Below are 19,700 nucleotides of genomic sequence, written 5' to 3'. Positions count from 1 at the left end.
AAATTTAACTTATAACAAATCAATGAGATTAACATTAATGTACCTTAACATAACGAGAGCCCTGTGGAATGCTGATTATTAGGAATCCTGTTGAATGTGTGGCTAGTTTATTACAACGGCGACATGTTCTCGACTTAATACAGGCTTTATGTAATCAGTAAACACAGCGCTGTGGAGTTAAGAAGATAGCTAAACAATAAATACATGTTAAAGTTAGCTGAACTAAAGTTACTTTGGTCGGAAACAATATGCTTGATTTTTTTTTCATCTATGATTACGTTTGGCTGGTGAGACAAAAAGATAATTTCAGACACTGTGTGTCTCTTAGTTGATGGGTAAAATATCAATTACCACTAGTGCCTAATGTGCCCCAATGCCAATTTCATAATTCAGGGTTCATAAATGCACGGCCATGAACCTACTGTATCATGTCATTTAGTCTTAGTGATGTCAATTAACTAATTATTATTTATGGTCTTTTTTTAGTAAAATCATCATCATCATCACCACAGTCTCGGATGGACAAATTTATCTACAAAGCACCATTATGTAGACCCGAGCAAGCAGCTGAGCTAACAAATAGCATTTTAAACATGGTCACAGACATGCGCCCACTGAGCATGGTGGAGGATGCCAGTTTTAAAGCAATGATTTCAACTTTCCATCCCAATTATGAGCTTCCATCAAGAAGGTGTCAAAGCCAAGATGAAACAGGCCCTGCAAGAAGCTGAGAGCATTACACTCACAACTGATATTTGGACGAGCATCGCAACAGAAGCTTATATGGGGGTGGACATGCCACTATCTTGGGAAGAATTGGAAAATGATGTCACACTGCCTGACAACGATGCCCTTTGAGGAGAGACATACAGCTGCAAATATTGCACAATGGATTGAGGAGGTGATAACCAAATTTGACATTACAGCAGAGAAAATCAAAGCTGTCATCCATGAGAATGGCGCTAATGTTGTGGCAGCATCGAAGATTTTGCAAGAAAGGTTCGGATGGGCATCAGTGTGTTGTGCAGGGCACACCCTAAACTTGGTTGTTCAAAGCTCTCTGATGATTCATCAGGCTATCCCAATGTGTGTTGCGGCTGCAAGAAGCCTTGTTGAACACTTAAAAAAACAAGTGAACTTTCATGTGCCAAGTTGAAGGACAAGCAGACACAAATGAACGTCAAGGAGAACATGCTGGTGCAAGATGTCTGTACACGCTGGAACAGCACCTACGCCATGTTGTCCAGACTACAAGAACAGAGATGGCCGGTGACGGCCACACTCTCTGATCCAGCAGTGACTCAGAGAGTGAAACATTACCTGGACCTCAAACCTGAACACTGGAACCTGATTGAGGAGCTGAACCATGTCCTTGAGCCCTTTCAATCAGCTTCAGTGTATCTGAGTGGACAACAGTGTGTCACACTCTCTGCACTTCCACATCTTGTGCACAAACTTAAGCAGAACATACAGAGGCCAGAACTTGAGACTGCTACTAAGTTTACTCCTGAAGCAGCCCACCGTAAGTAACCATGGAACATCTAGCACAGAAGCACCAGCAGCATATGCCAAGGAGGCTACACCTTTCATTGACTCAGACACCACCACAAGTGATGAAGACCAAGATGAGGAGAAGCAGTTAAATGCTGTAGAGCAGGAGGTAAGTAAACAATTTTGTTTTTAATCTTAACAAATTTCAGATCGCTTTATAGGACTATTTTTTATCTTCCCTGAAGATAAGTACTTGCAATAAGGCATCATACTGATACAGATAATGACTGTAATAACTGTAGTGCAAAATGTAAATTAACAAAAAAAATGTATATGCATTTGTTGTCACAATTATTCCACAGGTCTTGATGTATTTTGGAGAACATCGCCTGTCCAAGAAGGAGAATCCACTGACTTGGTGGGAAAAGAATGCAGCGCGCTATCCAACATTAGCAAAATTGGCAAGGTCTCTGCTGTGTATTCCAGCTACATCCACGCTATCAGAGCAGTTTTCAGCTGCAGGTAACATTGCTTCAAAAAAGAGGGCAAGCCTAAGCACTGAGCATGTTGACATGCTCACCTTCCTGCATTGCAACCTAATGCTCCTTTAAAAGAACACAAAACACACACACACAGTGGCCTTTGCCTCGATTCTCCTGAATCTATTAAAGCACTCACAGCAGAAATGTGTGAAACTGCATGGACCTGTTCCTGTTCAGATGTCCAGAAGCTAAAATGCACAATATAAAGCCAATGTTTATGCCTTTATTTATTTTTTTTTTATTTTTTTAATGCCCTATATTTTTGACACTTACAAGAAATCCTAAGTTGAAAGTAATTTAATTTATTTTTTACTTGTGGTATTTGCTTCCATTTTGTTTTATTTATTTCTATTTGTGTTTGCAATTTGGAAATGTATGTTGTGAATTTAAAAATAACTTATTTAAAAAAGAAAACCAATTGGTCATTCATTAAGTGAGATGTCTTGTTTTCTCTTGTGTATTTTCAATTGCGCTTTACATAAGGAAATATGTTTTATCCGATTACTCGAATCGATATTTCAGTAGAGTACTCGATTATTAAAATAATTGATAGCTGCAGCCCTAAAATCATGAGAGTCTTGTTAGAGTAGCGTCGCGTTCGTGTCATCTCGATCGTTTGGTGTAAGGTGGTCAAAATGGCCATCTTAAATCATTCTTTTTCCTCATCTTGATGCTCTGACAAAATCAATAGTTTCGTAAGCTTAAAGGCTTGGCTCATGCAAACAAAGCCAGGGGCATGCGTGAGTGCTTGCGGTCGAACGCAGACGTGCAATAGATAGAGAGAGAAACAATGTTTTCTTCTGGTTTTTTTCTGTTACGCTGAATTGCTGCATGTTCTGTTGATGTATAAATCTTGATAGCAAATGAAAAAGTATCTGCACAGCTACAGGTTAATCAAAATTCTGGGTGATGATCTGCCAGAGTATACAGTTCTATAGTGAACCAATCTGAGCCTCAGATCTTTGTGTCCAGCTAACATATCTTCCCATCTGTACAAATAAAGAGTGGAAGTGAAAGTGTTCATCTACTTGCAAATTTCCACCAGGTGCATGATGGGGAATAATCTCAAAAATCCAGCGCCAGTCTTGTAAGTAGTGATACTATAAATAGTGAAGATTCCTAGTCTTTGCAAAATCATATTCTGTGACTAAAACAAACACTGTCTTTAGATGTGACAGGGCGCCAGACTTTAGTCTTTCGAAAGTCTTTTTTAAGTCTTCTACACTCAGAAAAAAGGTACGACACTGTCACTGGGGCAGTACCCATCTTGTCACTGTTGTGATACCCTCAGGGGTACATCTCAGTACCTTTAGTGATGGAACATAACTGCGTAACATGACTCCACACACCCCGTCTCGTCTCCAGGCTTTTTATTAAATGGTTTTGTTTTAAAACATCAGTTTATAAAAAGATACAAATATCTACTTTTCCTCTGGGAAAAACCTATTTAAGGTACACAGCTGGACCTTAAAACCACTGTTGTACCTTTGAGGGAACGTTTACACTGTTTGTACCTTGATGAATCAATCATGTACCTGCATGGTACCTTTACTTCCAACAGTGTAGTGTCTGGTTAGTACAAAGCTCTGACATGACTCATACCACGCATACTGACCGTTTGCACTTTAATGGTATTCTACATATTGGACAGCACACACTGAGGAAACTATTGTGGTATTTTGCTGGGAGAAAAACACAAGAACACAGCTCTAAAAGACCCACAGATGTCAACACATACAGGGGTATTATCAGATTAAGGGGTATTTTTATCACAGATAATATCGCTAGATGCTGACATGAACGATGCTATGCTAGGCTCTGCCACCACTGAACCTGGCATACGACATTCTCTAGGAAGAGGACGTGCGAAAGCAGAACCCAGTCACTCTCACTATGGCCTTCTATTTTCATATCAAAGTCCAAGAACTTAAGACAGGCAGGGATTAATCAAGCTGTATGCCAGTCACTCATTTTACAGGTTGGATGTAGGTCATCAACACTTGTGCGTATAAGGTCTTGTGAGAGAAATCAAAAGCGAATGGTGGGACACTGGCTACATAAAAAGCACTTGGCATGCAGCTGAATACTGACTGACAGAGCCATAGGACCCTCATATCCTGCTTAGCATTTCCAAAGCCTTTGAACATAATCAGAGCAATGAAATCAAAAGGGCCTTTGAACAAACTGTGCCCACATAGCATGTGGTGTGGAACACTACCACACCAAAGACTACGGCACCAACCCAATTTCACCCCCTGTCCCTACCACTTGGCCCTTGCTCCTTCATTTTACATGTCCAAAGGTTGTAAAATACTAACCAACAAAAGCAATTGTTTAGCTAGTGCTACTGGTTAAAAAAAGTTTACTGAGATTGACTTTATTTACAATAAACAACAGTTCCTATTTGGAGAGTTTAGCATTAAAAGTTGTTGTTTTTTTTATGTACCCATGAGGGTGCAAGAGGCATTTGGTTCTGCTACATAGTCCTACTAAAAATAATGCACGCAGCTTAAAATAGTGTTCTGGATTCTGACAGGACAACTACGTACTGTACCACACTGTAAAAAGTGGCTCGTCTGATCCACTTAAACTACTTCATGTGGTAACCAATAAATTAACTAGTTTTATTCAGCATAAATAAATACTTTGAACAATTCTTTTGATCAAAGTAATATTTGTGTTGAATAAAACTAGCTCAATTTCTTGTTACCACAAGAAGTAATTAGATGACAAAGTCAGGGAATCTGATGAGGAAAAAAAAAATAAAGCAAGAATCCACATGGACACATTAAACTGTGATGCATGTCGGTGTGATGAAAAACTACAAGGCGTACAAGGAACACTGTTTAATAGGCCATTGCATTCATACAGAAATCGGATGATGTACGTGCTCATAAATGTGTACAAATCAAGTATTTTACAACAACATGGCTCCAGCTTTCAGGTGCATAACTAACCAGTCCCAGCACTTTCACAACCTTCAAGAAATGTGAAAACTTGGGTTCCACCTCAGCTTGAAGAAGAAGAAAATAAAAATGCAAGTGCCATGAATACTTGTTTACACATAACCCTACATAGTCTAGTTCTGCTGAACTACTAACTTAGTTGATGGCTAAAAAGCTAATCTGGTCATATTTAAATAGGCCCATCATGTAACTGCAAACACAATAAGCATGCACATGATGTACAACAAGTTTAACTTTAATCATATTTTTAATCCAGTATTGTGGCATCGTAATAAGTATTTCAGCACGTACCAAGTTGGCTTACACTTTCTACTAGATACGATGTGAAATAACAATAGCAGTGCTGTGCTGAAGAACACTGAAGTAATCCCAAATTCAGGGGTACATTTAACATTCCACAGACTGCACTGCATTTTACCCAATTAAACAGGACTAATTATGTTCTCTTCGTAGTGAAATAAGCAGTTAGAAAGTGTTTTCACTGCAAAGATCTGCAACATGCTGAGAAAAGCATAGAGCTGTACTTTGATGTAATTTATCACTAAAATAATAAATACTGTCATATTGCTCAACCTCCGCTGCACAGGTTTCTTTATTAGTTCTGAATGCTGGAAAACCCATATTTGACAAACTGAGGCATGAACGATGGGTAACACCAAAGCAATTTGGAGTGAGAACACACCAGATGGCATATGTGAATTCTGAAATGCCAAACCGTAAGCTGGGTTGAAAAGTGCTCCACCATTTTGAAAGATTCGGACTTCTTACTTTACTTTCTTTGTGAGTACTTGTTTGAAAAGGTCAAAATGCTTCCAGATTCATTCTCTTACTGCTTAAAAGTGACATGTTGAATATGAAATATTCACAGTGAGCTCTTTCACCAAGCAGACAAATTTTTTCATTCAACCCAGACATTCTAATAATGAGCACAATAAAAAAAACATTCAGGAAACAAACTGCAGGGTCCGTACTGCTGTTCCTAAAATGCAGCCCAAACAATAAAGCCTACAGCTTCGTTTATGCAGACACACATACGCTCAATAATTAAGCTCCAGGGAAGCTTGTGAGCACTTACACTAATCTGAAATATAAAAATATAAAGCGCTTCCACCCCGACTCACTCTACAGCACAAGGCCTCTGTCAAACTGCTTAAACGCTGGTAGCAAGTGGTCCTTTCAGTGAAGCAGCAGACGGCCATCTCTCTCTCCCCCCTCTCCTCACTTACACACCATGTCACAGGGTTCCCACAACCTGCTTCTGGTCTGAAATGCACGTAATTTCAATCGCTTTCAGGCTTCACAGTGAATACAGAGAGGTCCACTAGATGGGTACAGACGTTCCTCTATAGGACCTACGGAGGAACTAGCACAACACTGCAAGATAGACATCATTTTGCCAAAGCCTGATGTGACAGGAGGATGGAGGACATCAGACTCACGAGCAGGTGCTGAGCAGAAACAAGGAGTTCTGGAGCATCAATTAAAAACACAGTTTGACAAAAATCGAATGAGGTTTTCCTCTTACCCTAAATGTAGTCAATCACTCAAGACTTGTCTAGTATGTAAAACTCTGGTGCTCCGAGACTTGTAGCTACAAAGAATTGAGACTTAGTCACTAGTTTAGCATGAACTGCATATGTGAATATTTACCCTAGTGCTGGGCGATATGACCACAAATCAATATCACGATTTATTGAATGTTTTGCCTCATAGTTCACTGATGAGGTTTGTACTGTAAATCGCCTCAACAGCCAGATCGGAATTCCACTTTTACGTCAATCCTACTCAATGTCATAATTTCGCACTGCTGAGACCTAATAAACATTTGAGGTGTTATTTCTGTACAAAACTCATCGAAAACACCTCTGTGTTTGAAGAGATTTTGAAAGAAATGTCCAAATGGCTGTAGGAGAACAAGGCTGCAGTGTCATAGAACAGTTAAAAAGTCTGAAAGCAAAGTTTAAAGAATCAGAGGACATGAACCGAAGAAGTGACCATGCCCTTCTGGTTGATGAGCCCAGCTGTCAGTCAGTGAAGCTTCATGATGGCTCCTGCGATGCTGGAAAAGAAGAAGCTGAACTTCTGGGAACGACTGGTCTTCATTCATTGTCGTGACTGTTCACCTCTGGATGAGCCGCCTGAAGCATTGCTCTTTTGCATATGCGGGTCAGTTTAGGAGCTGATCTAGTCAGACTAACGTCACACACAGATCACATTAAATTGTAATAATCAGATTTGGTGAGAAAATGAGATTTGGGGCACTTTTACTTGCTGTGTGAAAGTAGCTTCCATGTCGCAGACTGGACGTGGCAGAGTCACGTGACCATACCCACGGTAGTAAGTTTTTAAGGGGACAGTACATGAACACACAGAGTGGGGAAAGTATTAGCAGAAAAAAAAATTTAATAAATGACACGGGCAAGATTACGACAGTTAGAGGTTCAGAATGTTGGTATCGATTCATCGCTAACCTGGACTAACAGCACCAATTTCACATCAGAGCAAATTCAGAAGTTTAGTAAATATTAACCTTTTAACGCTGAAGAATAATGTGGCTATTTATGCTGCTTAATCTGCTTTTCTCATTTAATAACGTGATTTCTGAACGATGTTGCCGCATTTATTTGACATAAGGAACATTATCTAACAAACGATAGATTTTAACCAATTATCAAATTTAATGTAGATTGCGAAGTTATATTTTTGAAAAAGTGAACAGAAATAGGAACATACTAAATAAATGTCACATTTTATTTTTGCTTTTAAACAATTAAATAATTTGGAATAGACACTTACAGATGCAAATTGCACTAAATAAGCACACAAACAAAACGCCATAGTCGGAACAAAACCTTGCATCTCCAAAATGGTAACTTTACAGGAGAAGGAAAAGGCCCATTTTAATTTTAACGTTAATGTAACCAGACTTTTTTCCAAGTTTTGGGTCATTTCTTTTGACCCATTTATCATGAAATTTACAGACAATATAAAGGACAACAGGCATTTTCAAATTATGTCAACAAATGAAAAAAGGAAATACAAGGCTGTCTACCTACAGCATTGAAAGTAAGCCTTGTGCATGCTTTATACAGTGATAGAAAACACAGAACACTGCAATTCTACACGCTGATGTGTTTTACTCTGAGCAGCGTGAACATGTATGGATGGAACTCCTTTGGCAGCACGTTTATATGCGTTTAAGAGGCCACTGTCAAAATCTCAGAACGGATCGTCATCAACACACTCAGTTCAATTAACTTTTCTATATCTGTTGCATTTTCCATATTTTGAAAACTTGATGTTTTGAATATTTTGAGAATAATTTCAGCCGGCAGGTATTTTGACACTGTATGATCTCAGCCTCTTTGAAAAAAGTTTGGACACCCTTGTCTTTAGTAATCTCAAACAGAACTGTTTATGCACTTCCTGAAAGTGCATGACACGATTTCCAAACCGTTTTCAGGCCAGAATCCACATATTAAGGTGGTGTTCGTTTTGAAACTCACCAATTTCATAAAGTTAAATATGATAAACTTGTCAAGCCCTTCAGTCTTCAAGCTTCAAACTCTACTCAATTTCACTATACTCTTAATCAACAAGAGCAACAGTACATCCTGCTAAAAGTTCCAATATGCAAAGGTGTAATACTTCATATGCTACTATTACATACTTTGTAAAGCTGTATAATAGAAAAATAATGAAACACTTGTTCTGCATTTCATTCAGCTTATACCTTCACAATAAATACTAACCACATTACAACATTAATATTTATTAATGTTTATTCTCTGTCTCATTTATACTTGTTTTAATCCATGTTGACAGCTAGGTTAGGGGAGTGCTACGGCTGTCAAAATGAAATCTGACATCTGAGCATTCATCCAATTAAAAAAGGCACATTCGAATGTAGAAATTCAAATTCCTAGATTTGTAGATTGTAAGTTACTCACATTATAAACAAAGAAAAACAAAAGGAAGAATGTGCCACTGCTAACCATAAATAAACAAAACAACTAATTAGTTTGGCTAAATTAGAGCTGTATAGGGTTTTTACACACTCGCAAACATCTGACATGTTTTTAGGGGTGATTTGTTTATTTTACAGGCAGACTTGAAAATATGGTGTTTACTAAAGTTATTTATCTTAGTTATTTTCCTAAAATAATTAGATGTTCTTTTAAAAAAATTCAACTGAAATTAACCTAAATATTTTGCAAACCAAGAAAGGGAAACTCTGAATTCGATTTCTGATCCCATCTGACAGCTCTAGTTAACACTGTGCTCTGACCACCACTGGTGCTTCACCTGGAAATTACCAGTTAAATAGACTGAAATATTTGGTACAAGTTTCTAGCTGCACGCAACTAGCAGCAAGCAGAAAAAACAGACTTGAGGATTTAAGTGTGGGGACCTCAAATCCTCTCCATCATTTTTAGCTGAAGTCTCGATAGCTGAACTTTTTTCACCTTGTTTTTGTTGCATGCAGTAATTATAATATATAAAAAAAAAAAAACACTTACTTCTAATATCCTTCATTTAGCCACGCTCTCATGGGGAAAAATGCAGTTACGCGGCTTTTCCATGACCCATTTCTTCCAACACTGCAACCCACAGTTTGAAAACCACAGCTAGGTGGTTAACACTTCTCTATGCAAATGGACGAAAGCACATCACATAGCTAAACACAGTAGTAGCAGACATACTGAAGTCTGAATGTTGTCCATAGTTTTACACATTTTAATTAACATACAACCATCATATCACATGGCATCAGAAACAAATATATTATCTACATTAGCTTTGTTGTTCCAGCAGTTGTGGGCTGAAGGTTGGGGAACCGGACATGACTGAAGTGCCTTTGAGCCTAACCCCCAACTGCATCCTGAGCGCTGTGGATAGAGCTGCCCACCGCTCTGGGCAAGTGTGCTCACTGCCCCCTAGTGTGTGCCTTCACTAGTGTGTATGTGGTGTTTCACTGCAAGGATGGGCTGGATTGCAGAGGTGAAATTTCCCTGTTGTATGACTAATAAGGGCAATTTTCTTTCAAAACTACAGCAGTCTGCACACCAAAGGAGTAGCAGATCAAATATTTGGCAAGCTAGGTTTACAGCTACCTTTGCCTGAATTGATGGACACCATTTGAGTTACAAAGAAAACTGTTTTAATTCTATACCCAAACTGTAGACTAGTCACATCTAACCGTCACTAAACAAACATGATTCCTGAGTCTGTTAAGATTACAACTTAAGTATGTGTAATGTAGAGAAAAACTATTCTCAGGATCAGAAGCATGCCGTCTGTGTCCCAAGCGTGCACTAATGAACCTAAATATGAAATGCTGTAAGTGCTTTTAGATGTTTTGGTCCAGGCGTCTCCACTGTAACGAGACAATGTGTCTGAAAGCGCTACCCAAGTGCTGACCGAGAATACCAGAGTTCTGTTAAACAGAAAGGAGCTTTAAAGCCCATTTTCTCTGAACCCACATTTACTCTGCACAGGCCAGCTAGCTTTGCCCTTTCATCTGGGTAAACAGTCTTGAGGAAAAAAAGGCCTCACTAATACAAAAGGAAGCTGACACCAGCAGAGGTTACCCAAACACAAAGGATGCAAAGCCAAGACAGCACAAAACCTTAATTCATATGCTAATAAGTGAGACCACTGTTTACTGTAAGGTTTGTAACAATATTGTATTGAACACATCAGACTACAGAATCGCAAAAACAGTACTTACTGTGTTGGCATCTTGAAAAATGAGAAACAAAAAGTTATAACAAAAAAAGTAACACAACTGAAAACGGTCAGACAAAGAGACGGTACACTTTATCTATGCTGATTCTATTATTTTCAGCTCAAACAGTAAAAGCAAGCATGGAAAGCAAATGGAAGAAATAAGCTTCACAACTGTTGGGCTAAAACTATTCAAAACCAGAACTCATGCAAACTTTAAGCAGATTTTTCAAATATTGTCAGTATCACTCCCTGATTTGTCAACTAGTCCAAAACACTAATGTGAAAAGTGCCTGCATTCATATTCACACAACTGAGAAAACGTCAGTTTTGGGCACCTTTACTTCAGCGCACACAGCTACAAATCATATAGGTGAAGAAATAATAAAGCATACACAATCAATTCAATTAGGGAATGATAGAAACAGCACATATACAGTGACTCTGAATTTACATTTGAATATTTCTGGTTACTGACTTTTAGAGTTGGCTTTATCTGTGAACTTACTTTCTAAACATCATGCAAGAAAGAAGAGACATAGATCATATTTTTACCTTTCTTGTGACAGCAGTACATTATTTAGCTTACTACTGTGAAAGGCTTTAATTCAAAGCCTACAGAAGAATACTTCGGCAAGTTTTCATGAAGTAACACATGCTGACACAATGTAAGCTTACCACTGTGTTTATCAACTTAGGAATCCAACGACATCTCAAAAACTGTGAAGGTGTGATGAGCATATTTGCGAAAAATGGTCAACAAATGAAAAAAGGAAATACAAGGCTGTCTACCTACAGCATTGAAAGTAAGCCTTGTGCATGCTTTATACAGTGATAGAAAACACAGAACGCTGCAATTCTACACGCTGATGTGTTTTACTCTGAGCAGGGTGAACATGTATGGATGGAACTCCTTTGGCAGCACGTTTATATGCGTTTAAGAGGCCACTGTCAAAATCTCAGAACGGATTGTCATCAACACACTCAGTTCAATTAACTTTTCTATACCTGTTACATTTTCCATATTTCAAAAAATTGATGTTTTGAATATTTTGTGAATAATTTCAGCCAGCAGGTATTTTGACACTGTATGATCTCAGCCTCCTTGAAAAAAGTCTGGACACCCTTGTCTTTAGTAATCTCAAACAGAACTGTTGACAGGATTTCCAAATCTTTTTTCAGGCCAGAAGACTTGGTAAAACTAAATATTTTCTCAAGTTAAACATGATAAACTTGTCAAGCCCTTCAGCCTTCAAGCTTTAAGCCAAACTCTATTCGCTTTTACCACACTCTCAATCAACAAGAGCAACAGTACATCCTGATAAAGGGTTCGACATGCAAAGGCCTATTATTATATACACACACTACTATTATATACTTTGCAATGTTGTAGAAGATAAAAATAATGAAAACATTCCATTCAGCTTGTACCTTCACAATAAAACACGACCCACAGTACAACACTGATATTTACTTGGACACTATATGTAATTCTACTGCTGGCTTTGTAGAATATCTTGGCTTGTGTACGAGAAATAAAAGACGCTAACAGAATGTAAGCTTACCATTGTGTTTACCAACTTCATTAATCCAACGAGTTCTTTAAAATCAGCGTATTTGCAAATAAATATACACAGACTGGGGCTACAGACGTTCGCAATATAAACTACATTATTTACTTCAGCTACATGACGTTAGCGGCGCATGAGGAGAAAAACATCCACAGCCAGCTAATCCCTACTAAGCACTCTTAACTCGCTGCATCACAAAGTTTAGCACTTTCCATGGCACTCCGCAAAAGCACTCGTTCCTTCAGCTACCTAACGACAATATGCGCCATTCACGCATAGTTCAAGCATAATAACCATGTCTACTACAGGGCTGGCGTTCTCGCCGTTGGTGTTTTAATGGTATAAACACTCACGTAGTTAGCAAATCAAATCATTAACTAGCGGGCTGTGTTTACTGCTAGCCAGCAGCTTGGTAGGCACTAACTACGTTGCAAGCTAGTCAACCAAACTAACAGATTTCTCTTGAACTCACGTTCAATGTGTAGCCAGTGACGTTATATCACAACGATAACGTCCAATTATATCTTATGTATTTCCCAGAACTAAGGGGTAAAGTTGCTATAATTTCCTCGATGCGAAGCTTGTAGCTAGTTAGCTCCCTGGCTAACGTTAGCTTTCCAGATCATTTCTAGTACAGGACGCTGGGTAGCTAGGCTAGCTAGCCAGCAAGCTAATGGGACAGAACTCCTTTCGGTTGGAGTCGAGCTGATGCTGCTGGCGAGGCAGTCAGGGGTAATTACGAAGTTTTGATAAAGTTAAGGAATGTCACGTAATGTGTCGGTAAGTATTCACACTGCTTATTAAACTAGCTAGCCTTGCTATAATAACAGCGTTAGCCAGCTACTTGTTATTAACTAGGAAGTCAGTTAGCATCCCAGCTAACACATCAGGGCTAACTTAGCCGCTAACATTACTGGAGGGGGAGCTAGCAGGCTGAGTGTTGTGGCTGGCGAGTCCGTGTCAGCGGGAAACAACACATATTTCTGCGTCTCCTGCACGGTTTAGCTCACAGACAGCCACACCAACACCACACGCCGACGGTCAGCGATAAATCTGACTTCTCTAACGAAGGATGCGGGGACTGTCAGTGCGGGAAACCCGGAGTCTCTCTCACTCTCCCTGCGAGTGATTCTCTCTCTCTCACCTCTTTGGGTACAAGCTGGTTCTCTTCGCTGGGCACCATTTCCATTTGGGCGACAGCTAAGCGGACATCTACCCGGGCTCCGATGTCAACAGCAGCTCTTTGCGGCGGTGTGGAGGAACATTATTCGCGTTTCAGCCAAACTCCAGGTAGACGTCGAAGCCAAAACCGTGCGGCTAAAAACTTGTTATCAAAGTAATCGCAGATACTTTCTTTCTGCTGTACTGCGGCCACAAACAGCAATCAATGGGGGTAAAAATGGCCGTCTCGCAGTTTCGCGAGATTTCAGCGGAATCTCTACGTCACTTCCTAAACACTCCGACTAATTATGTTGTGGTGATGGTAGTGATGATGGTGATGATGTGGGGTCAATAAATAAAACGAATCACGGAGACGTTCGAGTATCTTTCTTCGTGTTTATTTGATAACATATTCACTTCCATACATCGGTTCCTCTGCATTTCTTATGAGTTTCAGAAAAAGGCCGGATAATAAGAAGTTAAACACGGACTGTACTCACTCGTTTTAAAGCAGACTTTAAAGGGGAAGTCCACTGATTTTTCATAATGTCTGCATAATTAAATCATTAAGATGTAAACAAAGTGTCCCAAAGTGGTTTAGTGAGAAATTATTCATTGTGGAGAAATTTGCAGACATACTTTTATTGACAATGGTGGTGATGGTAACCAGATGTCAGAGGTGTTTCATTCCTCTAAAAGCTACATCACATAAAGTTATTACATGGGATGGTTTCAGAAACACTGCCTGATGCCTGAGACAATGTTTATAATTGTTTTGATATCAAGTTGTGAGGCAAAACAGTCCTCAGAGATTTTTTTATTTTTTTGGATTTAGCACTATTTTACTATCATCAACATTGCAAATAAAAACAGAAGATACATACACCAATCAGGCATAACATTATATAGGTGCACTTTGTAGTTCAACAGTTACAGACTGTAGTCCATCTGTTTCTCTGCATACTTTTTTTAGCCCCCCTTTACCCTGTTCTTCAGTGGTCAGGACTCCCATGGACCCTCACAGAGCAGGTACTATTTGGGTGGTGGATCATTCTCAGCACTGCAGTAACACTGATGTGGTGGTGGCGTGTTAGTGTGTGTTGCACTGGTCTGAGTGGATCAGTTTTTAAACACCTCAGTGTCGCTACTGGACTGACAATAGTCCACCAACCACAAATATCCAGCCCACAGCATCCTGCGATCACTGATGAAGGACTAGAGGATGACCAACACAAACCGTGTAGCAGCAGATGAGCTATCGCCTCTGACTTTACATGTACAAGGTGGACTGACAAGGTAGGAGTGTCTAATAGAGTGGACAGTGAGTGGACACACTGTTTAAAAACTCCAGCAGCACTGCTGTGTCTGATCAACTTGTACCAGCACAATACACACTAACACACCACCGCCACATCAGTGTTACTGCAGTGCTGAGAATGACCCACCACCCAAATAGTAGCTGCTCTGTGAGGGTCCATGGGGTCCTGACTACTGAAGTACAGGGTAAAAAGGGGTAACAAAGTATGCAGAGAAACAGATGGACTACAGTCTGTAACTGTAGAACTACAAAGTGCACCTAGGTAGTAAGTGGAGCTGATAAAATGGACAGTGATCAAAGAAATAAGGAGGTGGTCATAATGTTATATCTGATCGGTGTATAGACTCACTGGCTACTAGGAATGGCTGAAATGGCTATATTTTGCATGGTAGACATCTCCACCACTGTAAAGAAACCCAAAGGTAGATTTCACTATGCACAATTTCACATGAAACCATTCTGAATGACTCTATACAAACAGATTATGTAGAAATATTGAAAAAAATATTTTCATTCATTCTTATTTATCTTCTATCAGCACATTGATATTGCAACTTTAGTCACCATTAACAACCAGTGTCAGCATTCAGGTTACCAACAATCATATGTAATGCATATTTAATACACACTAAGGAATGAGATATTCACAGATGTATTTGTTTTGTGTGCGGCAGACCTCATCATGCCATTTGCCCTGCGCTGAGAGAGAAAGAACAACACAGCTTTCTCGTTTGCCTCCTGTTGGTTCCTTCTTGGCATGATCCCAGTTGAAGTAAGTGATGGGCATGCTGTTGACATCGACGTATTGGCCTTCTTTCACTATGTCGGTCACACCTATCCAGAATTCTTTGGATTCCGGGGAGCTGTATTTGGCATATTCTCTTATATCGTTGTTCTCCTTCAGGTTTCGTGGCGTGGCCAAAGTCCCACCCTGGGCGATGCAGTCCTCGTTGGCTTCATGATAGTGCTTGGGCTGTTCGACAGCAAGGTAGCACTTCTTGTGGACTTTGATGCCACGAAGACAAACTGAAAACACACAGTTTGAGTTCCACACAGACATAAAGGCATTTTAATTTCACTTTCAGTTACTTCATAAGGACTTCAGTATCTGAGCAATAATAACTATAAGAAACTGAGTGACCTTGCTTGGTCAGAGTCCAACTGCTCTGTACTGCTCTGTACAGCATTACGTAAGAAGTTAAATGTAAACAATTTCCCCCTTATGTAGTCAGTCAGCCAAGATGCCTGAAGTTTGCTTGTTTATTTTCACGCTGTAGCTATGATGCTAATGTATTGTAATGTGGCTAATGTAGCTAATAACAGTAGTCAGTGGTGGGGGAGGGCAAGTACTGTTTTAAAAAGGCCCATATCCTACATTTTTCTCTCATTTTATTTTTCTTGAGGACAACTTATGACGTCTGTGTGGTTTTATGTTATAAGTGGACCCCAGGTTGTACTTTTTATGTGACCATTTTCTAACGTCTCTTAAACAGGCTGTTTTTGTTACTGTATACGGAGTCCTGCTAGTGACATTGCAAATTGGTGACTTTGTGGCAAAGTAAGAAGTAAAAACATTCAAATTGCCTCCTACAGCTGTCAAAGTCGTTACTTAGCAACAGAGTCTCAGCGGAGTGATAGTGTTTATGAAAAACCTGTGATGTTATGGTGAAATAACAGCACAGTTAGAACGCCTCTCAACCAATCAGCTCGCGTGGCAGTTTTTATGTATTACTACAGATGCTTTTATTTAAAAAAGTTAGGACATTCATTTTTTCAAGATTTGGGCCCTTTGCTATTTTAGATCTATATACAGATTTACAGGGTTTTACGGCAGGTAAACTCTGTACACATGCCTTTCAGAGTAAATATAGGGCTATTCAGAGAGTAACAGCCTGCACAGAAGCACACTGTATGAGTCTGTGGTTGTCTGGTCTCTATAAGGCCACGGTTTTTCATGGAGCACTGCCTAGGTACATTCATGAAACTGAATCTATACTCAAGACAGTCCTATCGGCCTGCAGAATAAGGGGGTTCTGCTGTCCCCTACTGCATAACAAAAATACTACACAGAGACAACTATAGCATGAATCAACAAATTTGGCTCCCATATATTCTTTTCCAATAGCTTTAAGCTTTTATCTTTATCTCAGTAGAGTTTGTTGTTTCATACGTATGAGACAAGAAAAACATGCAACATACAGTTGTGAAATAGCTGAAATACAATAAACTTTTAGCTTCAGTCTACCTGTTTGCAATGCCTGCATCTCTTTCAAGGAGTTCACCTCCTGCCATAGTTTGTCGAGTTGTGCCCTCACATCGTCGTCTTCTGCCACTGTGTCTCCACCAAAGAACAGGTTCAGAGTGATAAATGACAAATGAAGGTGTTTACTGATCATATTATCATGAGATTCTTAATAATTACTTGTACATTGTGATGCTAAGTCTGAAACTACAAGGAGAATGCCTCTATTTTGCATTCCTTTAATATAGTTTTTCATAACAAATTCTATTATTAGCATAACAACTGCTTCAATGACGCCGTGCACCTGAGCTGGACAGAACTGTGTGAGAGGCTATGATGTGTAGATCAAATCCACCTGGGAGTCATCTGAACATGGGCTTTAATGGAGGCAAGAAGACTAAAATCTGAACTTAAAATGGTCACCAATTTCATTAAATTTAAAAAGTGACCTAGAAATACTGCAGAAACAGAAATGATTTTATCTTCATTTTACCTGTCAAGTCTCCAAATTTCTAAAATGTTCTGCTGTATTTTTCCCCCAGGTTTAAAAGACAAAAAATCCCACATTTTCAATGTGTACTTTTAGACCACACTACAGGTGGGTGTTCCCTTGAAACTTATAATAGAAGCCATTGGACAGGTGCTGAAACAATGGCCCACTGGCTTCTATTATAAATGTGTTTTAAGGCACTGGAGTATTTGTTCTTGTAATAAGTACCGGGAAATTACTGGTAACCTACTGTGCCCAGTATATAGAACTTAGGTTGAAACAAACTGGACTATTCCTTTAAAAGAATAAACACACTTAACAAATTTAACTAATTATTCCTACATGTTCCTTTCATGCTATAATATGGAATCGTTTCTCTTATTCATGTTACCTCTCCGCCGAGATGGGACTGCTTTTCTGGAGCGGGATGGACGGCCAAGTCCGAGATGGAGCAGTGTGCAGCCAAGCAGCAAGACAAGAAGGAGGCGAGCAAAAGCCATGACTGAAGTGAAGAGTGCCCCTGCACAAACAGGGGCTACATTTATATCAGTGGCAGCAGGCCCTAAGAGAGTGGATAACTCACCAAATAGAGCCCAGTACTTTGCTCGCATGCTCTCATCCCATTGGCTAAGAGTGAGAAGGAGGATTGGAATACGGAGGGTGCGTTCAACAACAACCGTTCCCCTGTTTCCACTCATTCATAAATATTTGCCTGGCCCAGCATGCAGCTCCTTTAGTAGCTTTCCCATTAATGAGTCAACAAGCCTGAAACTCATTGACTGGCTCAGTGTCTCAGTACATTCTGTACCAGTTTACACAGTTACACACCAGTTGGTCACTTTTTCTGGCATTTTTAAAAAGGTGTTTGACTTTTTAGCGCAAGTTTATGTGAGCAATCTGTATAATTAACATTTACATTTTTCAGACACTCTTATGCACGAGGCATAAGTACAATACTGTATGTATATATATATATATATATATATACATCTATCCATCCATCCATCCATCCATCCATCCATCCATCCATATGTACACACTATATTGCCAAAAGTATTCACTCACCCATCCAAATCATTGAATTCAGGAGTTCCAATCACTTCCATGGCCACAGGTGTATAAAACCAAGCACCTAGTCCTGCAGACTGCTTCTACAGACATTAGTGAAAGAATGAGTCGCTCTCAGGAGCTCAGTAAATTCCAGCATGGTACCGTGATCAGACGCCACCTGTGCAACAAGTCCAGTCATGAAATTTCCTCACTACTAAATATTCCACAGTCAACTGTCAGAGGTATTATAACAAAGTGGAAGTGATTGGGAATGATTCAGCCACAAAGTGGTCGGCCACGTTAATTGACAGAGTGGGGTCAGTGGATGCAGAGGCACATAGTGCACAGAGGTCACCAGCTTTCTTCAGAGTCAATCTCTACAGACCTCCAAACTTCATGTAGCCTTCAGATTAACTCAAGAACAGCATAGAGAGCATCATCGAATGGGTTTCCATGGCCGAGCAGCTGCATCCAAACCTTACATCACCAAGCACAATGCAAAGTGTGGAATACAGTGGTGTAAAGTGCCGCCACTGGACTCTAGAGCAGTGGAGACGTGTTCTCTGGAGTGACAAATCACACTTCTCCATCTGGCAATCAGATGGACGAGTCTGTGTTTGGCGGTTGCCAGGAGTACGGTACTTGTCTGACTGCATTGTGCCAAGTGTAAAGTTTGGTGGAGGGGGGATTATGGTGTGGGGTTGTTTTACAGGAGTTGGGCTCGGCCCCTTAGTTCCAGTGAAAGTAACACTTAATGCTTCAGCACTAAGAGATTTTGGACAATTTCATGCTTCCAACTTTGTGGGAACAGTTTAGGGACAACACCTTCCTGTTCCAAGGTGACTGTGCAACAGTGTACAAAGCAAGGTCCATGAAGACATGGATGAGCAAGTTTGGTGTGGGAGAACTTGACTTGCCAGGACAGATAAACCTGATAGAACCTTTGGGATGAACTAGAGCAGAGACTGCAAGCCAGACCTTCTCGTCCAACATCGGTGACTGATCTCACAAATGCATCAAAAGTTCCCATAAACATACTCCTAAACCTTGTGAAAAGCCTTCCCAGAAGAGTTGAAGCTGTTTTAGCTGTAAAGGGTGGACCGATACACACACACACACACACACACACACACACCCGCATA

The 19,700-nt window shown here is 39.8% G+C and overlaps 2 protein-coding genes and 1 long non-coding RNA gene across 5 annotated transcripts in view; 1 reads left to right on the top strand and 2 right to left on the bottom strand.

The window, feature by feature from the left end:
• Positions 1-13,706, bottom strand: part of usp47 (ubiquitin specific peptidase 47) — a 42,945-nt gene extending 29,239 nt beyond the window's left edge. Inside the window, exon 1 of one of the 2 annotated variants that reach the window (XM_017707240.2) lies at positions 13,442-13,706. In XM_017707240.2, coding sequence (XP_017562729.1) covers positions 13,442-13,486 — 45 coding nt within the window. In that variant the 5' untranslated portion in view covers positions 13,487-13,706. Of the gene's footprint in view, positions 1-12,291; positions 12,367-13,441 lie in introns of those variants that run through there. The other variant, XM_017707241.2, reaches the window with a different exon arrangement.
• LOC119265234 lies at positions 13,304-18,049 on the top strand. Its single transcript, XR_005131506.1, has 4 exons — positions 13,304-13,587; positions 15,451-15,548; positions 15,681-15,764; positions 17,912-18,049. It is a non-coding gene; the product is annotated as an uncharacterized LOC119265234 (long non-coding RNA).
• clec3a (C-type lectin domain family 3, member A) lies at positions 15,018-18,220 on the bottom strand. Of its 2 annotated transcripts, none has more exons than XM_017707226.2 (3): positions 17,900-18,220; positions 17,022-17,114; positions 15,018-15,802 (listed from the first exon to the last, which is right to left on the bottom strand). In XM_017707226.2, exons 1-3 carry the CDS (start codon positions 18,204-18,206, stop codon positions 15,405-15,407), a joined length of 798 nt encoding a protein of 265 aa, XP_017562715.1. In that variant the 5' UTR covers positions 18,207-18,220; the 3' UTR covers positions 15,018-15,404. The 2 variants fall into 2 exon arrangements, with proteins under 2 accessions (XP_017562715.1, XP_017562716.1); XM_017707227.2 differs by having other exon boundaries at positions 17,022-17,108.
• Between the last annotated feature and the right edge of the window lie 1,480 nt (positions 18,221-19,700).

Source organism: Pygocentrus nattereri, chromosome 15 (assembly GCF_015220715.1).
Source record: "Pygocentrus nattereri isolate fPygNat1 chromosome 15, fPygNat1.pri, whole genome shotgun sequence".
Lineage (NCBI taxonomy): Eukaryota > Metazoa > Chordata > Actinopteri > Characiformes > Serrasalmidae > Pygocentrus > Pygocentrus nattereri.
The sequence above is the reverse complement of the archived record's forward strand: the minus strand, read 5'-3'. Positions and strand labels throughout refer to the sequence as shown.